At 47.1% G+C, this 20,241-nt stretch overlaps 1 protein-coding gene across 2 annotated transcripts in view; it reads left to right on the forward strand.

Moving 5' to 3' along the window:
* ANAPC1 (anaphase promoting complex subunit 1) overlaps positions 1-20,241 on the forward strand; it is a 205,101-nt gene that overhangs the window by 103,475 nt on the left and 81,385 nt on the right. For both annotated transcript variants that reach the window (XR_005778465.1, XM_040429462.1), the window contains exons 29-30: positions 12,816-12,907; positions 15,125-15,259. Coding sequence is in view for 1 of the 2 variants with exons in the window: in XM_040429462.1 (XP_040285396.1) it covers positions 12,816-12,907; positions 15,125-15,259 (227 nt within the window). In the remaining variant the exon portion in view is untranslated. The remainder of the gene's footprint in view (positions 1-12,815; positions 12,908-15,124; positions 15,260-20,241) is intronic.

The raw sequence follows: 20,241 nt of genomic DNA on the forward strand, positions 1-20,241 counted from the left end.
ACAGTGTAGCAGGGTTCTGCTTTTGAGCTGTCCTATGGCTTCCCTGTTGCCCACTCCTCCGTTCGGTTGGAGGGTGTTATGCCGGCCTCTGTCTCGACTACCTTATCTCGCCGGCTCTGTTTGGTTCCCGCTCGGTACAGATCTCTCCGATGTGGCTTCTGTCCCGCCAGACTTCAGAGGCTGTTCCTTCACTGTCCTCCCCTCTGGGGAGAGCATGGTTGTTCATGTGGATGGTTCCGGTGTTCCTTTTGGCCCTCGTACTGTCTCCCTTGTTCACACTGGCTGTATTAGCTGTGCCTATTTACCGAGTCTACCGCGTTCTGTCCTCCCGCTGAGTGCAGATTGCGTGGTCCATTCTAAGACAATGGTCCTGCTGTAGACTTACCTTCTCTGTAACTTGGGGGGACTACCTTCCGGTCCAGATTGTCCTTTGATCTCCTACACCGGGACTGTAGAACATGGCTACATCAGCATGGACTTTAGCCTGTCTTGTCCTGGCATCTGGCGGATGCTGGGCGGACCCTTTGGTTCCTTTCCGTCTGTCCTTCTGCTCCCCCACTCGGGTGGATACGGGACAACGTTGCTCGGGGGCCGACGGGACCAGTTTTGTCGACTTCTGCCCGTGTTACTGATCTGCGCCTGGTCACATTGGTTTTTCACCCGCTTGCCAGGCGACTCCAGCGGGTTCGCTACTGTCCGCTCCTGGCTGTATTTCGTCCAGGATCTGTCGTAAGACTTATGTTTTTTTTTATCTGGGGTTCTGTGGGAAGCTGTGCATTCCCCACTCTGACTTTCTCTCCCCATGGTTCTGTCTTTTTCCAGTCCGGCCTGGACCTGGGACTGGGATTCTTTTACTTGAGGTGTCAAGTGTCAGCGCTGTTCTTCCTCTTCCAGCGTTCCCCGGCCCTCTGGGCCTGTCAAGACCTTCTTACTCGAAATGGCTCTTTGGTTCCTCTGTACTGTCCTTCGGTACCGCCCTGGGAACTACATACTGAGTTCTCGGCGCTCCAATCTTGTCCTTGGAGCCGTTACAGAAGTTCTCTCTACCCCGCCTGTCCTGTACGGTTGTGTTTCCGTATCAGTCGTGTCTCTGACGGGTGCCTGAATGGCCCCTTTTTGTTCTGAGCCTTCTGTCTTTTCCCAGGACAGGGCTGTTCTACATCCCGTTCCTTCCTTCTGAAGGTGGTGTTTGCCTTTCGCTTCAACACTTCACCGATTTGGACGTTGTTTGGGCCTTGCCGGTTTTACTTGGAGATCTCCGACTCTTGTCGACGTTCGGTCTCTTGGGTTTCCTGGAGGTCCGCGCTTAGAGTTGACGGACTCCAGGGTGGTTTTCCTCCGCTTTATCAGATTGGCTATTGCTGAGGTTACCGCACCGAGGGCAGGATTCTGCCTTTGCTGTCACCGTTCAGTTCACCAGAGCGGTCGGTGCCTCCTGGGCCGGAGGCATTGGGCTTCGGCCATGCATTTGAGCAAGGCGGCCACTGGTCTTCCTTGCACGCTTTACAGAGTTCTACAGGGTGCATACTCTGGCTTTGGCGTATGCTGCCTTGGTCCGCCTGGGTCTGCAGGCGGCGGTTCCTTGATGCCTTCGGGTGCTTCGCCTTGGAGCTGTGGTCCCTCCCCTTTTGGACTGCTTTTGAACGTCCCAAGGTCTTCTGTGTCCCCCAAGGAAACTGGGCGAGAAAACGAGATTTTTGTATAACTTACCAGTAAAATCTCTTTCTCGCTCTTTCCTTGGGGGACACAGCACCCACCCATTCGTTGTTTTTCTCTACACGGTTTCCGAGTTTGTGTTACCCGTTGGGTAGTTGGCTTGTTGGTTCCTTGTTGGACTTTGCCTTTTCTCACTGCTTGGACACGCAACTGGCAGTCTCTCTCTCCAGGCTGAGGGTATAGCTGTGGAGGAGGGGCTTAACAGTCTTCACTTAGTGTCACGCCTCCTATGGAGATGAGCTATACCCAAGGTCTTCTGTGTCCCCCAAGGAAAGAGCGAGAAAGAGATTTTACTGGTAAGTTATACAAAAATCTCGTTTTTTATATCACTCCTGTAAACCGATCCTGATTACAGATAGATGGAAAATGTATACTATAACAAAAAGACACCGTGTTGGTTTATCACATCATCGTCCCGACGCGTTTCACCCATATTATAGTTGGCATTTAAAGTAGCTGTATGTGGATTAGGCACCATTATGTGGTAGTCCTGCATCAAGATGGTAGAGGGTCTCTTGGCGTCCGTGGTGTAGAGCGCAACCTAGCTAGTGTGGACACGCTCTTATTTCTCCTGCCGGCCTATGTGACATAAGAGCGCGTCTGCTCTAGCTAGGTTGCGCTCTACACCACAGACGCCAGGAGACCCTCTGCCATCTTGATCCAGGACTACCACATACAGCTACTTTAAATGGCAACCATGGCCATATATTGGAGCTGATACTGAATCTGAACTTAGGCTCTCTACATGTTTTGCATATCTTTTAGGTGGTTGTGTCACACATCTATTGCTGTGTATCCTTGTACTGGGCTTCTGCAGCAAAATGTCATCTGTTCTTTGCTGAGATACAAGTAAATGACTGGCTGTTGTCCATCAACTCTCCCCTACATTACTATTTACAGGGCTTTTCCTCCTATATAGGTATCTTAATTGATGATTATTACCACACACTGGGGGGGGCGTTATTAATTAATGGCTGATGGTTCTCTCTACATTATTTTATAGGTGGCTGTGATATACGTCTACTGCTGTCCATCTTTTTATTGATATATCGGGGTACTGGGCTCCTACACGACAGCATCATCTGTCTTTATCTAGCTGACACTCAAGTGGACGATAGGTTTAGTTTTAGCAGTTCTCCCCTTCATAGGGAGACTGCACCATACTAACGAGCTGTTATGGACATTTGATATATCAATTTCTCTCCCATATTCATTGGGGGACACAGGAACCGTGTGTATAGCTATGTCCTCTAGGAGGCGTTGACACTAGTAAAAGCTGTTAGCCTCTCCCACGGCAGCTATACCCCCTCCAGCCTGGAGAGAGAGCTTCAGTTTTTTCTAGTGTCAATAGGAGGCAAGACCTCCCTGCTCTGCTGGGAAGCTCCTGAAGATTTTTTATTTTAGTTTTTTTTCCTTCTTTTTCAGATGGGAAACAGTGGATGCCTAGCCTCCCTGTTCTCCCAGGGTCGAGTTGCGCCAGTGCCGGTCACCCGCACTGCTGCCTCCCCCACAGAAGACAAGGTGGACCAGGGCAGCCTCGCTCCCCTGCATCCCGCCAGCCAAGGGGTCACCCCCCTTTTCCAGCGTCCTGCCACTACGGTGCCAGTAGCTGAAGGGGTGACCCTGCTGGACCAGAGGAGGGGTGAAGATGGCGGCAGGAAAGAGAAGAGAGGTGAGTACACGGGACTAGGTGAGTATGTTTAACCCTCTGGGTTGGTCTCCCCCTCCCTCGTGGTGGCAATAGTCTGCGAACAGACAGGGCTTCGGCATAGCCCAGCACCTGCAGCCCTTCCAGCACACCTAAAGTATTCCCCTCTGGCACAGGCAGTTTGGTTGATGTTTTGAGGACCTCCTCCTCAGAGGACATAGGGGGTTAATGTCCGCTGGGTCTGTATTCACATGCAGGGAGCGGAGCGCAGCTCCCTGAGGCATCTACCCTTCTCCACCCCTTTGGGAGCAGACGCCGGGCGCGTCGCTCCGGAGGGGGTTAACCGCCCTGCGTTCGGCCGGCACCGCTTGGTGAGCCGGCCGTGATTTTTGCCACCCCGCTCAAAATATGGCGGCCAGCAGGGCATACGGGGACCGAGCGCACCGCTGGTCCGAGGCGCTCGGTCACACATGCGGAGGAGACTCCCGCTCCCCGACACCTCCCACATTTACACCTCTTGGAGCGGAAGCCCGCGCGCCGCTCCGGAAGGGGTTAACTGCATCGCGATCGGCCGTGCACCACATCGGTGTTCAGGCCCGCACTTTTCTCTGTCCGACCCGCGCTATCAAGCGGAGTGAACTCCCCAGTCAGTCCGGCCGATCTGTGACACGGCCGGTGCAGCTTGTGGGGGGGGTGGCACTATGGCACAAATTCTTCCCGCCCTTCTCCCCCTCCCCCAGTCACCTGCTGAGTCGGTCTTGAGACTGCCTTAACCCTTCATGACCACCCACCATTCTTGGGCCGGCACCTGATTATCCGGGGTTCTTCCCCTAAGTACACTGTACATGAGTGGAGGATTTAACCCCTTCCTGCCTCTTGTCATTGAGGACGTCTTCCTAGTTTAAAAAAAAAAAAAAAATATATATATATATATATATATATATATATATATATATATATATATATAATAATAATAAAGGAAATGTGCGTCCATACGGGTCCCCCTCAGCCGCAGGGCCACCCGGTCTGTGTGGTCCCACACTGGGGCCGTGTCCTAACTCTGGTAAAGGCGGACCTCGCATAGTTCCCAATGTGCCCTCCGGGGCCGTTTTGGTTGATGATTCTCCACCTGCGCAATCCAGTGAAGGACCACTGCAGGATCCCAATCCGTCCTCCGGGGTCGTTTGGTTGATAATTCTCCACCTGCTCAATACAGCGGAGAACCTCTGGAATTCCCAATCCACCCTCCTGGGTCGTTTGGTTGATAATTCTCCACCTTCGTAAATCACGTGGAGGACAACTGAAGTATTCCAAACCCACCCTCCGGGTCGTTTGGTTGATAATTCTCCACCTGCGCCATACAGTGGAGAACCTCTGGAATTCTCAATCCACCCTCCGGGGTCGTTTGGTTGATAATTCTCCACCAGCGTATTCAATAAGGGACCTCTGACATTCCCAGTCCTCCCTCCTGGGTCGTTTGGTTGATAATTCCCCATCTGCGCAATTCCAGTGGGAGACAACTGGAACTTCCCAATCCATACTCTGGGGTCGTTTGGTTGATAATTCTCCGCCGGCGCAATTTTATACGGGACCTCTGTTCCCAATCCACCCTCCTGGGTCGTTTGGTTGATGATTCTCAGACGGCGCAATTTTATACAGGACCTCTATTTTCATTCCACCCCCTGAGTAGTTTGGTTGCTAAGCCCCCACCTACGCAGTCCGCATCTGCCAGGGGCGAGATTCTGAGGGACAGACCTGCGCGCTAGTGGACCACAGCAGGTCATCTTCTCCTCGAATATCTCCACACCTCCCTTCCTCCCCGGGTCACGCTCAGGCGCACCCTCTCACAGGAGCGGGTCCGTCCGGGGGGGGGGGGGGAAATCACTGATTCAGACCCTGACATGAATCCAAAGCAATCTCCTAAGATTGCGTCTACGGTGGCCAGCAGCACTTGTCGTAGGCATTACCCCCTTCCTTAGGCGGAGTAATTGCACTACTTTGGGATACATTGTAGCCTGTCATAGGTGGACTAAGTGCAAAAACACTGATTTCAGTGCCGGATGTATACATTCCCCCTTCTGTAGGTGGTGGAATTGCATCTCCACTGGGTTCAGTACCTGTCGTATTCATTAGCTCCTTCCACAGGTGGCGGGATGACATTATCACTGGTTACAAGGTGTGCTGTATGCATTACCCCCTTACTTAGCTGCTGATTGCACTCCCACAGGATACATGACTCTCCATATGCACTAGTTCTCGCAGTGGGCATTAACCCCCCTTCTTAGGTGGGGTATATTCCCTACCACTGGCTAAAGTACGCATTCCACCTTCCATAGGTAGGGTAATTGCACCACCATTGGATACGGGCCTCCCGTAGGCGAAGTGTTGCACATCACTGTTCCTTCTGCCTGCCTTACCCCCTTTCACAAAATAACTGAATATCTTCAGATACGGCAATTCAACAGTCGGTACTCGACGGTGCCCGGTACTCTTACTCTAGTGCTATATGAGTGCCGCCAGTGGATACGGTGGCTATTCTCATTGTGTTCTTTTGGTGCTGGTTTTGGCCATGATTATAACTCCTCTGCCTTCTCAGGGGGTTTACTAGCATCATTTGTGTCCTAGAGACTCCCATCTCCATGGGTCTTCATTGTTTCAGTCGGTCATGATATTGTCCGCATCAGTAGTAGTGCGTACACCATTGCACATATATGGTGAGTACGTTCCAGCGAGTCAAGTGCTTCACTGACTGTATTCTCTATCCACCACTCCTCCTTCTCTGGGAAAGTGGTTATGCTGGCACTCTGGTAGCAGCTACAGCGTGTTCTCCTCCACCGGTTCAGCATTTCGCTAATGCTCGAGTTTGTGGTCGCTGCAGTGGGACATCCCCTCAGGTAGGGGCCCTACCCTGGCGCCAGCTTGGCGGTTGCTCCTGTTCAGTGCCGTCCAAGTTGGGTATTTAAGGTTGCTCTACTTAAACTGGGGCAGTATGGTACGTGACTTCTACGGATAGTCTCAGGCCTCCTCTCAGTTTTTTGCGCTGACTGGGCAAGCACTGGCTACTACTGTGGGAGCGGTATTGCGTACCACTACATACTTGGGTTCTGTTCAGTTTTTTTATCAGGTGATGGACTCTTCTACAACTGAAATCCTTGGCTACTTCTGTATAGCGCCAGTCTCAGATGGGAAATGAGCTTGGACCTGGCCTATTCTTCCCCTGTCACTTTCCTCCTCTGGATCATGATTCATAGACACCCCGCATGCCTTGGTAGTGCCTATATTACTACCTTCCCTCATCTGCATCTGCACGGGGTATTCTTTTGGTGGCCTTCCATTCCAGATACGCTCTGGTCCCGACTGGTGGGCTGTGGTGCCCTCCACATCCCTCCTTCTATGGGGACTCCTTCCATTGGTCTGGGTGTGGTAACGGTATCTACACAAAAGCTCCCCACCTTCTCTCCCGAGCAGGAGTTCCGGAAACATACGACATGGATGCCCTGACATCTCCTTGGCGGGAGTTCTCCCTCCTTACGTGTTTCTTCTCTCCTACCCAGGGTTCTACGGAGGATCACATGGAGGGCATTCCGACAAATCCTAGTCACTCAGGATTAGCCCCGTCACGCGTGGTACACTGATCTCGTTCTCCTTCTAGGAGATGTCACTGCCACTCAGAGACGACCTTCTTTCAGGATCCGGTCTTGCATCGGCATTCAGGGTTTTGGTTGACGGCGTGGCTATTTAAACAGTCATCCTGAGGTGGAGGAAGTTTTTTCGGCGGACGTCATCCGCACTATGATTCAGGTCGGGAAGCCTGTTCTGTGAAAGCCGGGACATTCCCTCACTCCGTTTTTTTTCTCTCTCCACGGTCCTATACTTTCTTCAGGGTTGGACCTTCATTTAGCCCTTAGTTTTCTTGATGGGTCGGGTGTTGGCGCTTCTATCCTGGGGCAGCTTTCAGCATCCTCTGGTTCCCCTGGTGCTCATGGAAACTTTCCTTCAGGGAGTGGCACATACGGTTTCTCCGTACCATCCTTTACTGCCTTGGGATCTGAATATAGTTCTCTCAGCATTCCAGTCTTCTCCCTTGAGCCCTTGGGGAGATATCTCTCCGGCTCCTGTCCTAGAAGGTAGTTTTTTCTTGCGGCTCTCACATCCATCAGACGGGTGTTCGAGTTGGGGGTGCTCTCTTGCAGAGCACCCTTCCTGGGTCTTCACAAGGATAAGGTGGTTCTCAGGCCCATTCCTTTTTTTCTCCCGAAGGTGGTCTCTGTCTTCCACATCAATGTAGAAATTGTCCTTCCTTCACTGTCCCTCTCCTTCACTCACTAGGGAAGGGAGTTACGTCATTGACGTCAGGGCTCTGATCATTATTGGCAGCCTCCAGTCCCTTCTGGCATACGGAACCCCTTTTTTGTCATCCGGAGGTTCCATGCAAAGGATTGGCGGCCTCCAAGGTGGCAATTGCGCGATGGATTCGGTCTGCAAATGCTGTACCATTCCGCACCCGCGGCTCGCTCCACTATGCGGTGGATGCTTCTTGGGCTCTGAGGCATCGCGCTTCGGCTGCGCAGTTGTGTAACGCGGCTACCGGTCCTCCTTACACACATTCACAAAATTTTTCCAGTTGCATTGTTATGCATCGGCGGCCGCTGCTTTGCCCGCATGGTCTTGCAGGCGGCAATTTCTTAGATACCAGCAGGGACGCTTGCTACCATGGGTCTGTGGTTTTTCCCTCCCCGTGGACTGCCCTTTGAACGTCCCACGGTTCCTGTGTCCCCCAATGAATATGGGCGAGAAAAGGAGATTTTTGTATAACTTACCAGTAAAATCTCTTTCTCGCTCTTCATTGGGGGACACAGCACCCACCCAGTATTGTTGTTCGGCCACAGTGTGGCAGTTGCTGGTTAGAACCCCGTTGGGTCTTTTGACATAGTTGGTGTTCCACGTGTTTTCTTGGTTGGCTTGCTTCACCTACTGCTTGTACACAAACTGAAGCTCTCTCTCTCCAGGCTGTAGGGGGTATAGCTGCCAGGGGAGGAGCTAACAGCTTTTACTAGTGTCAACGCCTCCTAGAGGACATAGCTATACCCATGGTTCCTGTGTCCCCCAATGAAGAGCGAGAAAGAGATTTTACTGGTAAATTATACAAAAATCTCCTTTTAAAAAAAAAAAAGGTATATCCGATCCTGTTATCTAAACTGGAAACTCCTTATGGTTTGTTCAATGTGTTTTCAGATCTAAGTCTTGATCTGATCCTGGTTAGGTATTTACCTAACGTGTCCTCTTATGAGCCCAACTATAATATGGGTGAAACGCGTCGGGACGATGACGTGATAAACTAACATCAATTTATAGTATAAATTTTCCATCTATCTGTAATCAGATTCGGTTTACAGTGATATAAAAACCTGGATTCTTATTTACTTTATTTTTTTTTGTATGTTTTGTTTTCTTTTTCAATATATTGTGCTACTTATCTAAAGCATATATTAGCTTGTAGCTCTATCCCCTATTCAGGGCCATCTTAGGGCGCTCAGGGGGTTCCTGATACGGGATCGCCCCTATTGGGGCAGCCATTCAGTTTGTAGGCAGGGCATGATGGATATAGGGCCAGCTTTAGGGTCAGAACCCATAGTAAATTATATTTGGCCCAGAGTATTGACTCATTTATATTATATTTTTTCTTTGTTTTTTTACTTTTTTCTTGAATTCATTATTTGGGTTATTTTTAAATTATTTTTAATGGTATATAATAAAGGCTATGTTTTAGGGGTGGTATTCTGTGACTGCTGGCTCCTGTGGAGTTACCGATTGTATGGCCTCATCTATACTGTACATTATGGGCAGACCCCAAGGAGCAAGTCATAATTGGACAAAGTTTTTATCTGCCACATTGGATTTTTGCTGTCGCTTGTCGGCCAAGGCATATGATTCATTGCACGAATGGCCAGTACAAAGTGGCCTAGATTTACTATTGTGTCAGTGTCTAGAATCTGTTGGTGCAACTGGGGTTTCTGCAATTTTTTTAAGGGGTAGGGCTTAGTGGAAAAGCGCAGGGCCTAAGATGCGACTCTTGTGCTAAAATTGCACCACAATTCTGCCGTAAAATTCTGTCTCAAAGTGAGGCTACTTTCACACTTGCGTTCAGAGCGGGTCCGTCTGGTATCTGCATTATAGGAGCGGATCCGTCTGTGCAAACGCTTAGATCCGTTCAGAACGGATCCGTTTGCATTACCATGATAATGCAAACGGATCCGTTTTGACTTTACATTGAAAGTCAATGGGGGACGGATCCGTTTGAAAATTGAGCCATATTGTGTCAACTTCAAACGGATCCGTCCCCATTGACTTACATTGTAAGTCTGGACGGATCCGTTTGCCTCCGCACGGCCAGGCGGACACCCGAACGCTGCAAGCTGCGTTCAGGTATCCGCCTGCTGAGTGGAGCGGAGGACAAACGGAGCCAGACTGATGCATTCTGAGCGGATCCGCCTCCACTCAGAATGCATTAGGGCTGGACGGATCCGTTCGGGGCCGCTTGTGAGAGCCTTCAAACGGAGCTCACAAGCGGAGCCCCGAACGCTAGTGTGAAAGTAGCCTAAGCCAACAGTAGTGGTGTAGATTCAGTGAAAAGTGTCCATCCCGAAGCCCCTGTGATAAATCTGCTACAGGTATAGACAGCCATCTATATGATTAATAAATCTGCACAAATGTTTTTTTTCTAATCATGAATTGTAAGTTTTATGTAAACTATGTACAATGTAAAGGATATTGATTGGCAGAATATGCAGTCATTACAAAACCCGTAGAGCCACATAAGCAGGACTGTTATATCATCACACAACCAGTCTTACAAATACATAGACCAAAAGGTGCATTAAAAATATATATTTAGCAAGAATATTGTTTGACTGCATTGACAGCTGTCTTGAAATTTGTATAAAAACAAAGTCAAACGATTAGATTGTTGATATTATTGTGAATAACATTCTGAAGATTAAAACCTATCTATGGCTACCATATATACAGTTGTGCTCATAAGTTTACATACCCTTGCAAAATGTATGATTTCTTAAAGAGGACCTTTCACTTGTAAAAACTATGTGAACTAAGTATGCTGCCATGGAGATCGGCGCCCGGGGATCTCACTGCACTTACTATTATCCCCGGGCGCCGCTCCGTTCTCCCGTTATGCCCTCCGGTACCTTTGCTCCTTAAGTTATAGTAGGCGGTGTCTTCCCTTGTCCTGTGGGTGTCTCCTTCTCCTAGGCTGCAGCTCTGGCCAATCGCAGCGCACAGCTCACAGCCTGGGAGAAAAAAACCTCCCAGGCTGTGAGCTGTGCGCTGCGATTGGCCAGCGCTGCAGCCTAGGAGAAGGAGACGCCCACAGGACAAGGGAAGACACCGCCTACTATAACTTAGTGAGCAAAGGTACCGGAGCCTATAACTGGAGAACGGAGCGGCGCCCGGGGATAATAGTAAGTGCAGTGAGATCCCCGGGCGCCGATCTCCATGGCAGCATACTTAGTTCACATAGTTTATACAGGTGAAAGGTCCTCTTTAACCATTTTTCAGAGAATATGAATGATGACACAAAAACGTTTCTTTCACTCATGGTTAATGGTCGGCTGAAGCCATTTATTGTCAAACAACTGTGTTTACTCTTTTTAAATCATAATCACAACACAAACTACCCAAATGACCCTGATCAAAAGTTTACATACCCTGGTGATTTGGCTTGATAACATGCACACAACTTGACACAAGAGGGTTACAATGGCTATTAAAGTTAGCCATCTTCACCTGTGATCTGTTTGCTTGTAATTAGCGGGTGTGTATAAAAGGTCAATGACTTTCTTGACTCCTGACAGACCCTTGCATCTTTCATCCAGTGCTGCATTGTTTGGATTCTAAGTCATGGGGAAAGCAAAAGGATCTGCGGGAAAAGGTAGTTGTACTCTATAAAACAGGAAAGGGATATAGCAAAATATCAAAGGACTTGAGAATGCCAATCAGTGTTCAAACTCTAATTAAGAAGTGGAAGAGTAGAGGTTGTGTTGAATCCAAACCACAGTCAGGTATACCAACTAAACTTTCAGCCACAACTACCAGAAAAATCGTTCAGGATGCAAGGAAAAACCCACAAATGACTTCAGGTGAAATACAGGATTCTCTCAAAGAATGTGGTGTGGCTGTTTCAAGATGCACAATAAGGAGGCACTTGAAGAAAGATGGGCTGCATGGTCGAGTTTCCAGAAGAAAGCCATTACTACGCAAATGCAACAAAAGTATCCCGCTTACAATATGCCAAACAGCACAGAGACGAGCCTCAAACCTTCTGGCACAAAGTCATTTGGAGTGATGAGACTAAAATTGAACTGTTTGGAGACAACCATAAACGCTACATTTGGAGAGGAGTCAACAAGGCCTATGATGAAAGGTACACCATTCGTAGTGTGAAACATGGTGGTGGATCGCTGATGTTTTGGGGGATGTGTAAGCTACAAAGGCACATGAAATTTAGTCAGAATTGATTGCAATATGAATGCAGTAATGTATCAACAAGTACTGGAGGAAAACTCATTATCCCAGAAGCTGTGCATGGGACCTACTTGGACATTCCAACATGACAATGATCCAAAACACAAGGCCAAGTCGAACTGTCATTGGCTACAGGAAAATAAAGTGAAGGTTCTGGAGTGGCCATCTCAGTCTCCAGACCTCAATATCTTTGAGCCACTCTGGGGAGACCTCAAACGTGCAGTTCATGCAAGACAGCCCAAGAATTTAGGGGAACTAGAGGCTTTTTGCCAGGAAGAATGGGCAACTTTACCATCTGAGAAGATAAAGAGCCTCATCCACAACTACCACATAAGACTTGAAGCTGTCAATGATGTTAAAGGGAGCAATACACGGTATTAAGAACTGAGGTATGTAAACTTTTGATCAGGGTCATTTGGGTAGTTTGTGTTGTGATTATGATTTAAAAAGAGTAAACACAGTTGTTTGACAATAAATGGCTTCAGCCGACCACTAACCATGAGTAAAAGAAAAGTTTTTGTGTTATCATTCATATTCTCTGAACAATGGTTAAGAAATCATAAATTCTGCAAGAGTATGTAAACTTATGAGCACAACTGTAGATACGTTAAAGGGGAGTTATCACGTTGGACATGATGTCAGTGCTGAAGGCAGCATGTTGTAGAACAGGAGATGCTGTACACATTGATATGTAATATTGTGGAAAGAGATTAATTTAAATTAATGAAATATAAGTTAATGATTTTCCCACAAACCTATATATTGGTCTGCTCAGCTCTTCCTGCTCTGTAACATGCTGCCTGCAGACTGCACTGTGTATAATGGAGTCCTTTTATTAAAATGTCTTTAACATACCTTGTACTTCTGATGTTACTCTTTATAAAATTGATATACAAATAAAATTCCTTAGGTCGCCCCCCAGGACCTGAAATGGAGTACTGCACAGATCGCGAGTCCTATTCCTTGGCAGCTGGTCTGGCGTTGGGTATGGTCTGTCTAGGGGTAAGCTGCTAATGCACAACTTTTAAAATTTCTCATAGTTGTAGTATGGAAAGCACTATCATATATGAATTAGCAAAGATGACCTGCAACTCTGCTCTGTAATGCAGTTACCCGGCCGCGGTTTACATCCAACAGCAGTGACTTTTCCTATTAGGGTCACTTGTTTTATACAGGTGAGGCCCTATTCACACAACCGTATAAATCATTCATTTCAATAGCCACAAAAAATGCAGACAGCATCCGTATGTCTGTTCCGCACCGCAGCTAGAAAGCTAGAACATATCCTATGGTCTTGCAGGGAATAATAGGCATTGTTACAATGGGTCGACAAAAAATGGACATACGGACAACATCTGTGTTTTTTTTGTTTTTTTTTGCTTTGCGTTTGGGGAACCACAAAATACATACGGTCGTGTGAAATGCTCCCTTGCATCAAACAAGAATTGAGTCTTGTCAGTTGCAACATCTATTCCTATGGCTTTTATTATTTCTACTAGAAGTTGTGACTGAATTGCTAGCAGTCTGCAGTAAGGGTACAGAGGGGTGGTAACCAGTTGGGCTGTGTACCTGCATAGTATGAAAATAGCAGCACTGATTGGATAGAGTGAGTCTTTTTAATGACATTGTGAGTTAAAAAAAAGTTTAAAAAAAATTAAATACAAATAAGAAATTAGTTGCCCATACCAAACTGAAACTGTGGCTGTACTTCCTATTTCATGTGAAAATATACATAACTAGCAGCACAATATAGAGAGACAATTTGGTGTCAATTTGAGTTAATAAAGAATTAGGAGCCATTTGAAAAAAAAAACAACTTTTTTATAACAAAAATTTCCAGTTTTCCCCAAATAGAAAAAAAATCTCTAAAAAAAACATTAATAAAATCCATGTTTCACATGAAAAGCATCACAAAATTATTTTGGCAGCCCAGAAAAATAAAATAAAAATAATAATAATAATTAAAAAACACTGTTAAGACACCACATGTTCCTAATCACAAAAAGGTTGTATTTTGATACCGATGGCCTATCATCACAGGGATCAGCAACCTTTGGCAGTCCAGCTGTTGTGAAACTACAACTCCCAGCAAACATGCTCGGCTGTTCATCTAACTCCCATAAAAGTGAATAGAGCACTCTGGGAGTTGTAGTTTCAGAACACCTGGAGTGCCGGAGGTTGCTGATCGTTGGCCTCTCAGATCAGTATGGGCCCATCATTCCACACCTCCTCCGATCAGCTGTTCAGGATTGCAGTAGCTCCAGAACTACACAGCTCTGTCCATTGCACAGTGGATGGAGCTGGTTACTGCATCACTGCTCCCAATGACTATTTCAGTGGGAGCAGGTGGGTGACCTAAAGATGAATTGGTCCCTGCCAAATATGATATTGGGATAGGCCACCAATATCAAAATAGTGGTAAACCCCTTTAACTTAGAAGTTGATTAGCAGCTACTAGAAGCAGAAGAAAAGGAACCAGAAAACAGAGGGCTGCACACAGTAAATGTGGCGCTGCACACAGTAAGCCTTTTTATTCATAACAATTATATAAGTATTTCAAATTGGTGACTAAATTTAATTTGGCTTCAAAAAATTTCGGTTTAGAAGTTGCCTAGCGGAGGATGCGCCTAATTTATGACCAGGTGCAAGCCTCATCATAAATTAGGTGCATCCTCCCGCAGTCTGTGCACCTATCCAGAAATCTACGACATGCCGTAGATTTCTGGTTTCATTTACTCAAGAAAACTGGCATAAATGAAGATACATTTGTCACTGCAACTGGCCCACGCCCCCTTCCCCACCCTCTTTTAGAAAGTGGCGAGGATGGCGAAAAAAGGGAGATGCGACAATTTATTGAAAGTCGCACTAGAGGCTTTTTAATGCTGCTTTTCAGGAAATGATAAATCTCCCCCATAGTCCAAGTGGCTATATGGAGCTTTAAGGACGCTGTGCTTCTGTATGGTATGCCATATACGGCATATTGTGTGGTCACACTTTACCTAGGAGCTCCATCATAGCTTCAGAATAACTCCATATTCTGTTTTCTGATGTACAGAAAAGGAAAACCAAAAACTCTGCATACCTTTTATATGAAATCTGAGTCAGTAGGTATGCGGCAGTTGTGAGGCTATAATACCGCCGTATGTGACCCTAATAGGGCACTGCCTATGTTTAACTGTGGTCAATACTATTTTATTGTCTTAATTTCTTCTGTTGCAGCATGGAAGCAATTTGATTGGCATGTCTGACTTGAATGTTCCAGAACAGCTGTACCAGTATATGGTAGGCGGACACAAGCGTTCACATGTGGGTGTTAACCGTGAAAAACATAAGTCCCCGAGTTATCAGATCAAGGTAACTGAATGTGTGATTGGTCTCCTTAATTGCACCTCCATAAACAGAGTGACCTACCTGCATAAATATATCGCTCGTGTCATTGGGGGACACAGAAGACATCTCCTTTCGTTCCATGCTCGGTCCAGGCCCATCGTTGTTCCCACCATTTAGATGACCTTCTGGTCAGTATAGCAAGGTTCACCCTGGTCTTATCCTTTCTGGGATACTGTTGATACCTCTGCTCTGTGAGTCCATCAGTCCACTGTCCATCCTTTTTTTATTTACAGTATGCCTCCTTTGACATCTATAGATACATCCCAGTTGCTTAGTTTCCCTCAGTTTTACTGGTTGTGCTGTTGTTTTTTTTTTTTTTTTTGTTTTTGCCCCTCACCCCCCACCCCTTCATCCCCTCACCCCCCACCCTTTCACCCCTTCATCCCCTCACCCCCTTGGGACTGCTTTGGAATATCCCACGGTTTGACACAAGTGAGAAAACGGGACTTTTTTGTACTTGCCTGTGAAATCCTCTTCTCGCTACATTCACGCACAGCTCCTCTCTCTTTCTTATTTTTTTTGCTGGTTCCATGGTTCTGACCCATCTACAGTTTTTCCAAGGTTCTGCTATTTACCTTCGGTTGTCTTCTCCTGGCTACTCCTATTGGAAATGGATTAGCTCAGTGTCTGCAGGAGGGGTGTAGGTGGTAGGAGGACCTAACACTTTGGTGTTGCTATACCCACAGCCTTCTATGTCCCCCAAAGAATGTATCTAGAAAAGGATTTTACAATTGAGTACAAAAACCCTGTTATTTATATTTTTACTAATAAAAATGTGCCAAAATTCTGTCTGAAACTGAGGGCTCATGCACACGGCCGTTGCCCGGCTGTGGCCGTATTGTGGCCCGCATACGTTCACTTGAATGGGTCCGCAATCCAGGCGGTGAGGAACGGAAGCACGGATCGAAATCCCATGGAAGCACTACGGAGTGCTTCCGTGGTGTTTCTGTCCATGCCTACACACTGCAAAAAAATCAAACGTGTTCTATTTTTTTACGGTGTGGAAGGATCACGGACCCATTCAAGTTGAATGGGTCTCCATCCGTCCTGGACGCCGCACGGATGTTGCCCATGCATGAGCCCTGATACTTACAGGTCTTAATGCAGCTGAGTAACCTTAGCATGCAGTAACCTTGTACAGACACTGGTCAGTGTGCCTAGCTTGTGCGCTGTGCCTGCCTATGTGTGCTTCATTGCTCAGAAGCATTTTTATGTTATTTGTACACTGTGTTCACGTAGAAGGTTAGTACCGGTTATACAGGTATTACAGTGCACTGAGCACGGCTTTTATATAGCCATTAATATAAGAACACTACAAATGCCAATTGTTCCAGCAAACACATTGTGAATTTTATACCCGGAGTTCAGTCACTGAATATTTATACAGGGATCTATGGAAGCAGTAGTGCAGGCCTCAGTGTTGCATGTCTTGTTATCGATCTGTAAATGCTGCTAGGTGCACATATGATGGACCATAGCCCCTCTGTACCCCATATCCTCCCCTTTCCTTGATTGACCAGGTATCATTAAGAAGTTTTCTCCCAACAGGAATCTTCAGGGGATGTAGTGCTCTCATACACTGCTCAAAAAAATAAAGGGAACACAAAAATAACACATCCTAGATCTGAGTTAATTAAATATTCTTCTGAAATACTTTGTTCTTTACATAGTTGAATGTGCTGACAACAAAATCACACAAAAATAAAAAAAATGGAAATCAAATTTTCCATTACGCCCCATGACAGCACCTGTGAGAGATCCTCCTCCTTCCGGACAGGAAACAGGAACTTCCCAGATCTTTAAATTGGTCCCATGCCTTCCACCTTCAGTTCTTTCCTGTTTCCTGTCCAGGGACAGGAGGATTTCTTTCCAGGTCTATTTTCGGCTGCAGGATCTCTAGGGTTAAAACGAAACCTAGTGGAGGTACCTGTCGGCGTAAGTCTCCACTAGGAGCCGCTGAGAAGCCCGGCGTCTGCTGTTTTTTCCCTTCTTCGGTGCCATGGGGGGAATCCTGTTGCTGCCTTGTGACCCTGCCTGCCGGCGAAGTTGCGGCGTGAGGGGGGAGGTTCGTCTTCTCCTCTCATTGAGGCTGGCAGAGCTGGGCGTGCGCGTCGCACCGGAGGTGACGCGTGCGTTCCACTGGCCGGAAGGGGAGGAGCTTAAACATGGCGGGCGCTGCGCAGCCCATTTGAAAAAGGGAGCGCCGGCCAGCCAGCGTGGAGGGAGCAGCAGCAGGCAGATACTGACCGGACCGGACGCCAGGCGGCACCTGCAGCCCTCCTTTGGCCCCCCTTGAGGCAGCATTATCATGCAAGAAGAGGGGGAAGTACAACAGCGCACCGACAGACAGGAGCAGCTTTCGGAACCAAGCATGGTACTCCTGGGGGTAAGAGGGGTTAACCCCCACCATCTCCCTTCGGGGAGTTATTATTATGGTCAGGTTAGACTGATTGGGCTGTTTTATTAAATGCAGGTTAAAGAAGCCCCAAAGAAAGCTTCCCACAAAAGAGCTAAAGAGTGTGGAATTTGCAAGCGGAAGTTGGATCCGTCTTACCCAAAAACATGTTGTCAATCATGTCTGGATAAGTTAGTGGCAGAGGAGTCGCCATCTTTATTGCAAAGTATCCAAGATTTAGTTAAAAATGAAGTACGTTCTTCTGTGGAGGAGTTTAAAAAATCCCTGCCTAGCTCATCCAGGCATAAGAGGGCCCAAAAGGCGATAGTGGAGGATTCTATGGACTCTGGGTCTGAGGAGGGCGCTATTGCAGACTCAGATTCCTCCTCTGAGGATTTGACAGGGAAGCCGTTATTTAGAGCGGAAAATACAGATCTACTATTGAAGGCAGTTAGATCCACGATGGAGCTTGAGGAAGAAAAGGAGTCCAGGTCTAGACCAGAGCTAATGTTTGAGAGCCTAAAGCCTAAAAGGTCTAGGGTGTTCCCCATTCAGGACTGTATCAAGGACCTGATTAGACGCGAATGGGAGAAGCCTGATAAAAAATTCTTTATCCCTAGAGCGGTCAGGAGAAAGTACCCCTTTGACGATCAAGTATCAGCTTGGCAGGAGGTACCGAAGGTAGACGCTTCCGTAGCTAAGATAAATAAGAAGTCAGCTCTCCCGTTTGAGGATTTAGGGTCCCTTACAGATCCCATGGACAAAAGGGCTGATGCGTACTTAAGGAAGAATTGGGAAGCTTCCACTTCTGCCTTTAAACCAAATATAGCGACTACCTCGGTGGCAAGGTCATTAAAGCTCTGGTTGGAGGAATTAGAGTCTCATATAGAGAACAAGACTCCTAGGGATCAGCTGCTGGAGGCTATACCAACTATGTCCAGTGCAGTGGATTTCATCTCTGATGCCTCTGCTGATGCATTGAGGCTTTCCGCTAAGGCGGCTGCATTATCCAATTCAGCCAGAAGGTCGTTATGGTTGAAAGGGTGGAAGGGCGATGTAGCTTCAAAATCTAAGCTCTGTGCCCTCCCTTGCCAAGGAGATTTTTTGTTTGGGTCAGCCTTAGATGATATTTTGGTTAAGGCATCTGATAAGAAAAAAGGATTTCCAGCACCGTCATTTCCTAAACAGGGGAAGCCATTTCGGATCAATGAAAGAAGGAAAGGTTTTGGGGATCAAAAGATAAGGAGGGAGTGGAGTTCTGATAAATCCAAAGGTGTGCTGTTTAAATCCAGACCTCAAACATCAAGTTCCACTCAACAATGACGCCAGACCCCAATTAGGCGGTCGTCTTTCCTTATTTTTTCCGGCCTGGCGAAATATTACCGCAAGCGCCTGGATAAAGGATGTTATAAGGGAAGGCTATCGCCTAGACTTCAAGAGACTACCACCCAGGACATTCAAAATTACTTTATTAAACCAAAATCCTCCAAAACAGGTGACACCTTCGGAGGAAATAAACAACCTCCTGGAGAAGGTAGTCCTTGTTCCAGTCCCAAAGGACGAACAAGGAGAGGGTTTTTATTCAACCCCATTTCTGGTCCCCAAGCCCAACAGGCTGATGATAAATCTGAAGGGCCTAGTCTATGCTTTCCCTCCCATCACCCTATTGCCCAGAGTGATCCAGAAGATCAGGGGGGAACAGGCTACAGTGATACTAATAGCACCATTCTGGCCAAAAAGAGTTTAGTTTGCTTGGTTGAGGAGACTATCAATAGTCGATCCCTGGGTGCTTCCAGAAAGACAGGACCTATTATATCGGGGCCCTCTACGTCATCCGGAAGTCAAGAACCTCCACCTGACAGCTTGGATTTTGAGAGGACATTCTTCAGGTCTAGAGGCCTATCAGAACAAGTCATTGGGACTCTCCTGGCTAGTAGGAAAAAAGTCACCTCCGAAATCTATCTGAGAGTATGGAAAACCTTCCTTCGGTTTGCAGGTCCAGGCTTAGACTTGAACTCACCCAACATCCCGTTAATTTTGAACTTTTTGCAGGAAGGCCTTAACAAAAAGCTTAAACCCAGTACTCTCAAGGTGCAGGTCTCAGCACTGAGTGTCCTGTTTGACTTTCGATTGGCTACTCATCCTTGGGTCAAAAGGTTCATTAGGGGGTCCTCTAGACTATGTCCTATAGTTAAATCTAAGTCAGCCCCATGGGACCTTAACCTGGTTCTTTCTGCTCTAACCAAGGCTCCGTTTGAGCCTCTGGGGGACATCCCCTTAAAGATGTTGTCCTATAAGACCGTATTTTTAGTGGCCATTACATCTGCCAGACGAGTAGGAGAGCTGTCCGCCTTGTCCTCTTCCCCACCATATACTCAGATTCTGGAGGATAGGATTGTTTTCAAACCAGACCCTGCATTCCTGCCCAAAGTAGTGTCGGTATTCCATAAGTCTCAGGAGATAGTTCTCCCTTCCTTTTGTCAGGACCCAAAGAATGAAGGACAAAGATCCTTTCATACTTTAGACTTTAGAAGGTGTGTCTGTGCGTATT

Source organism: Bufo bufo, chromosome 4 (genome assembly GCF_905171765.1).
Source record: "Bufo bufo chromosome 4, aBufBuf1.1, whole genome shotgun sequence".
NCBI classification, from domain to species: Eukaryota; Metazoa; Chordata; class Amphibia; order Anura; family Bufonidae; genus Bufo; species Bufo bufo.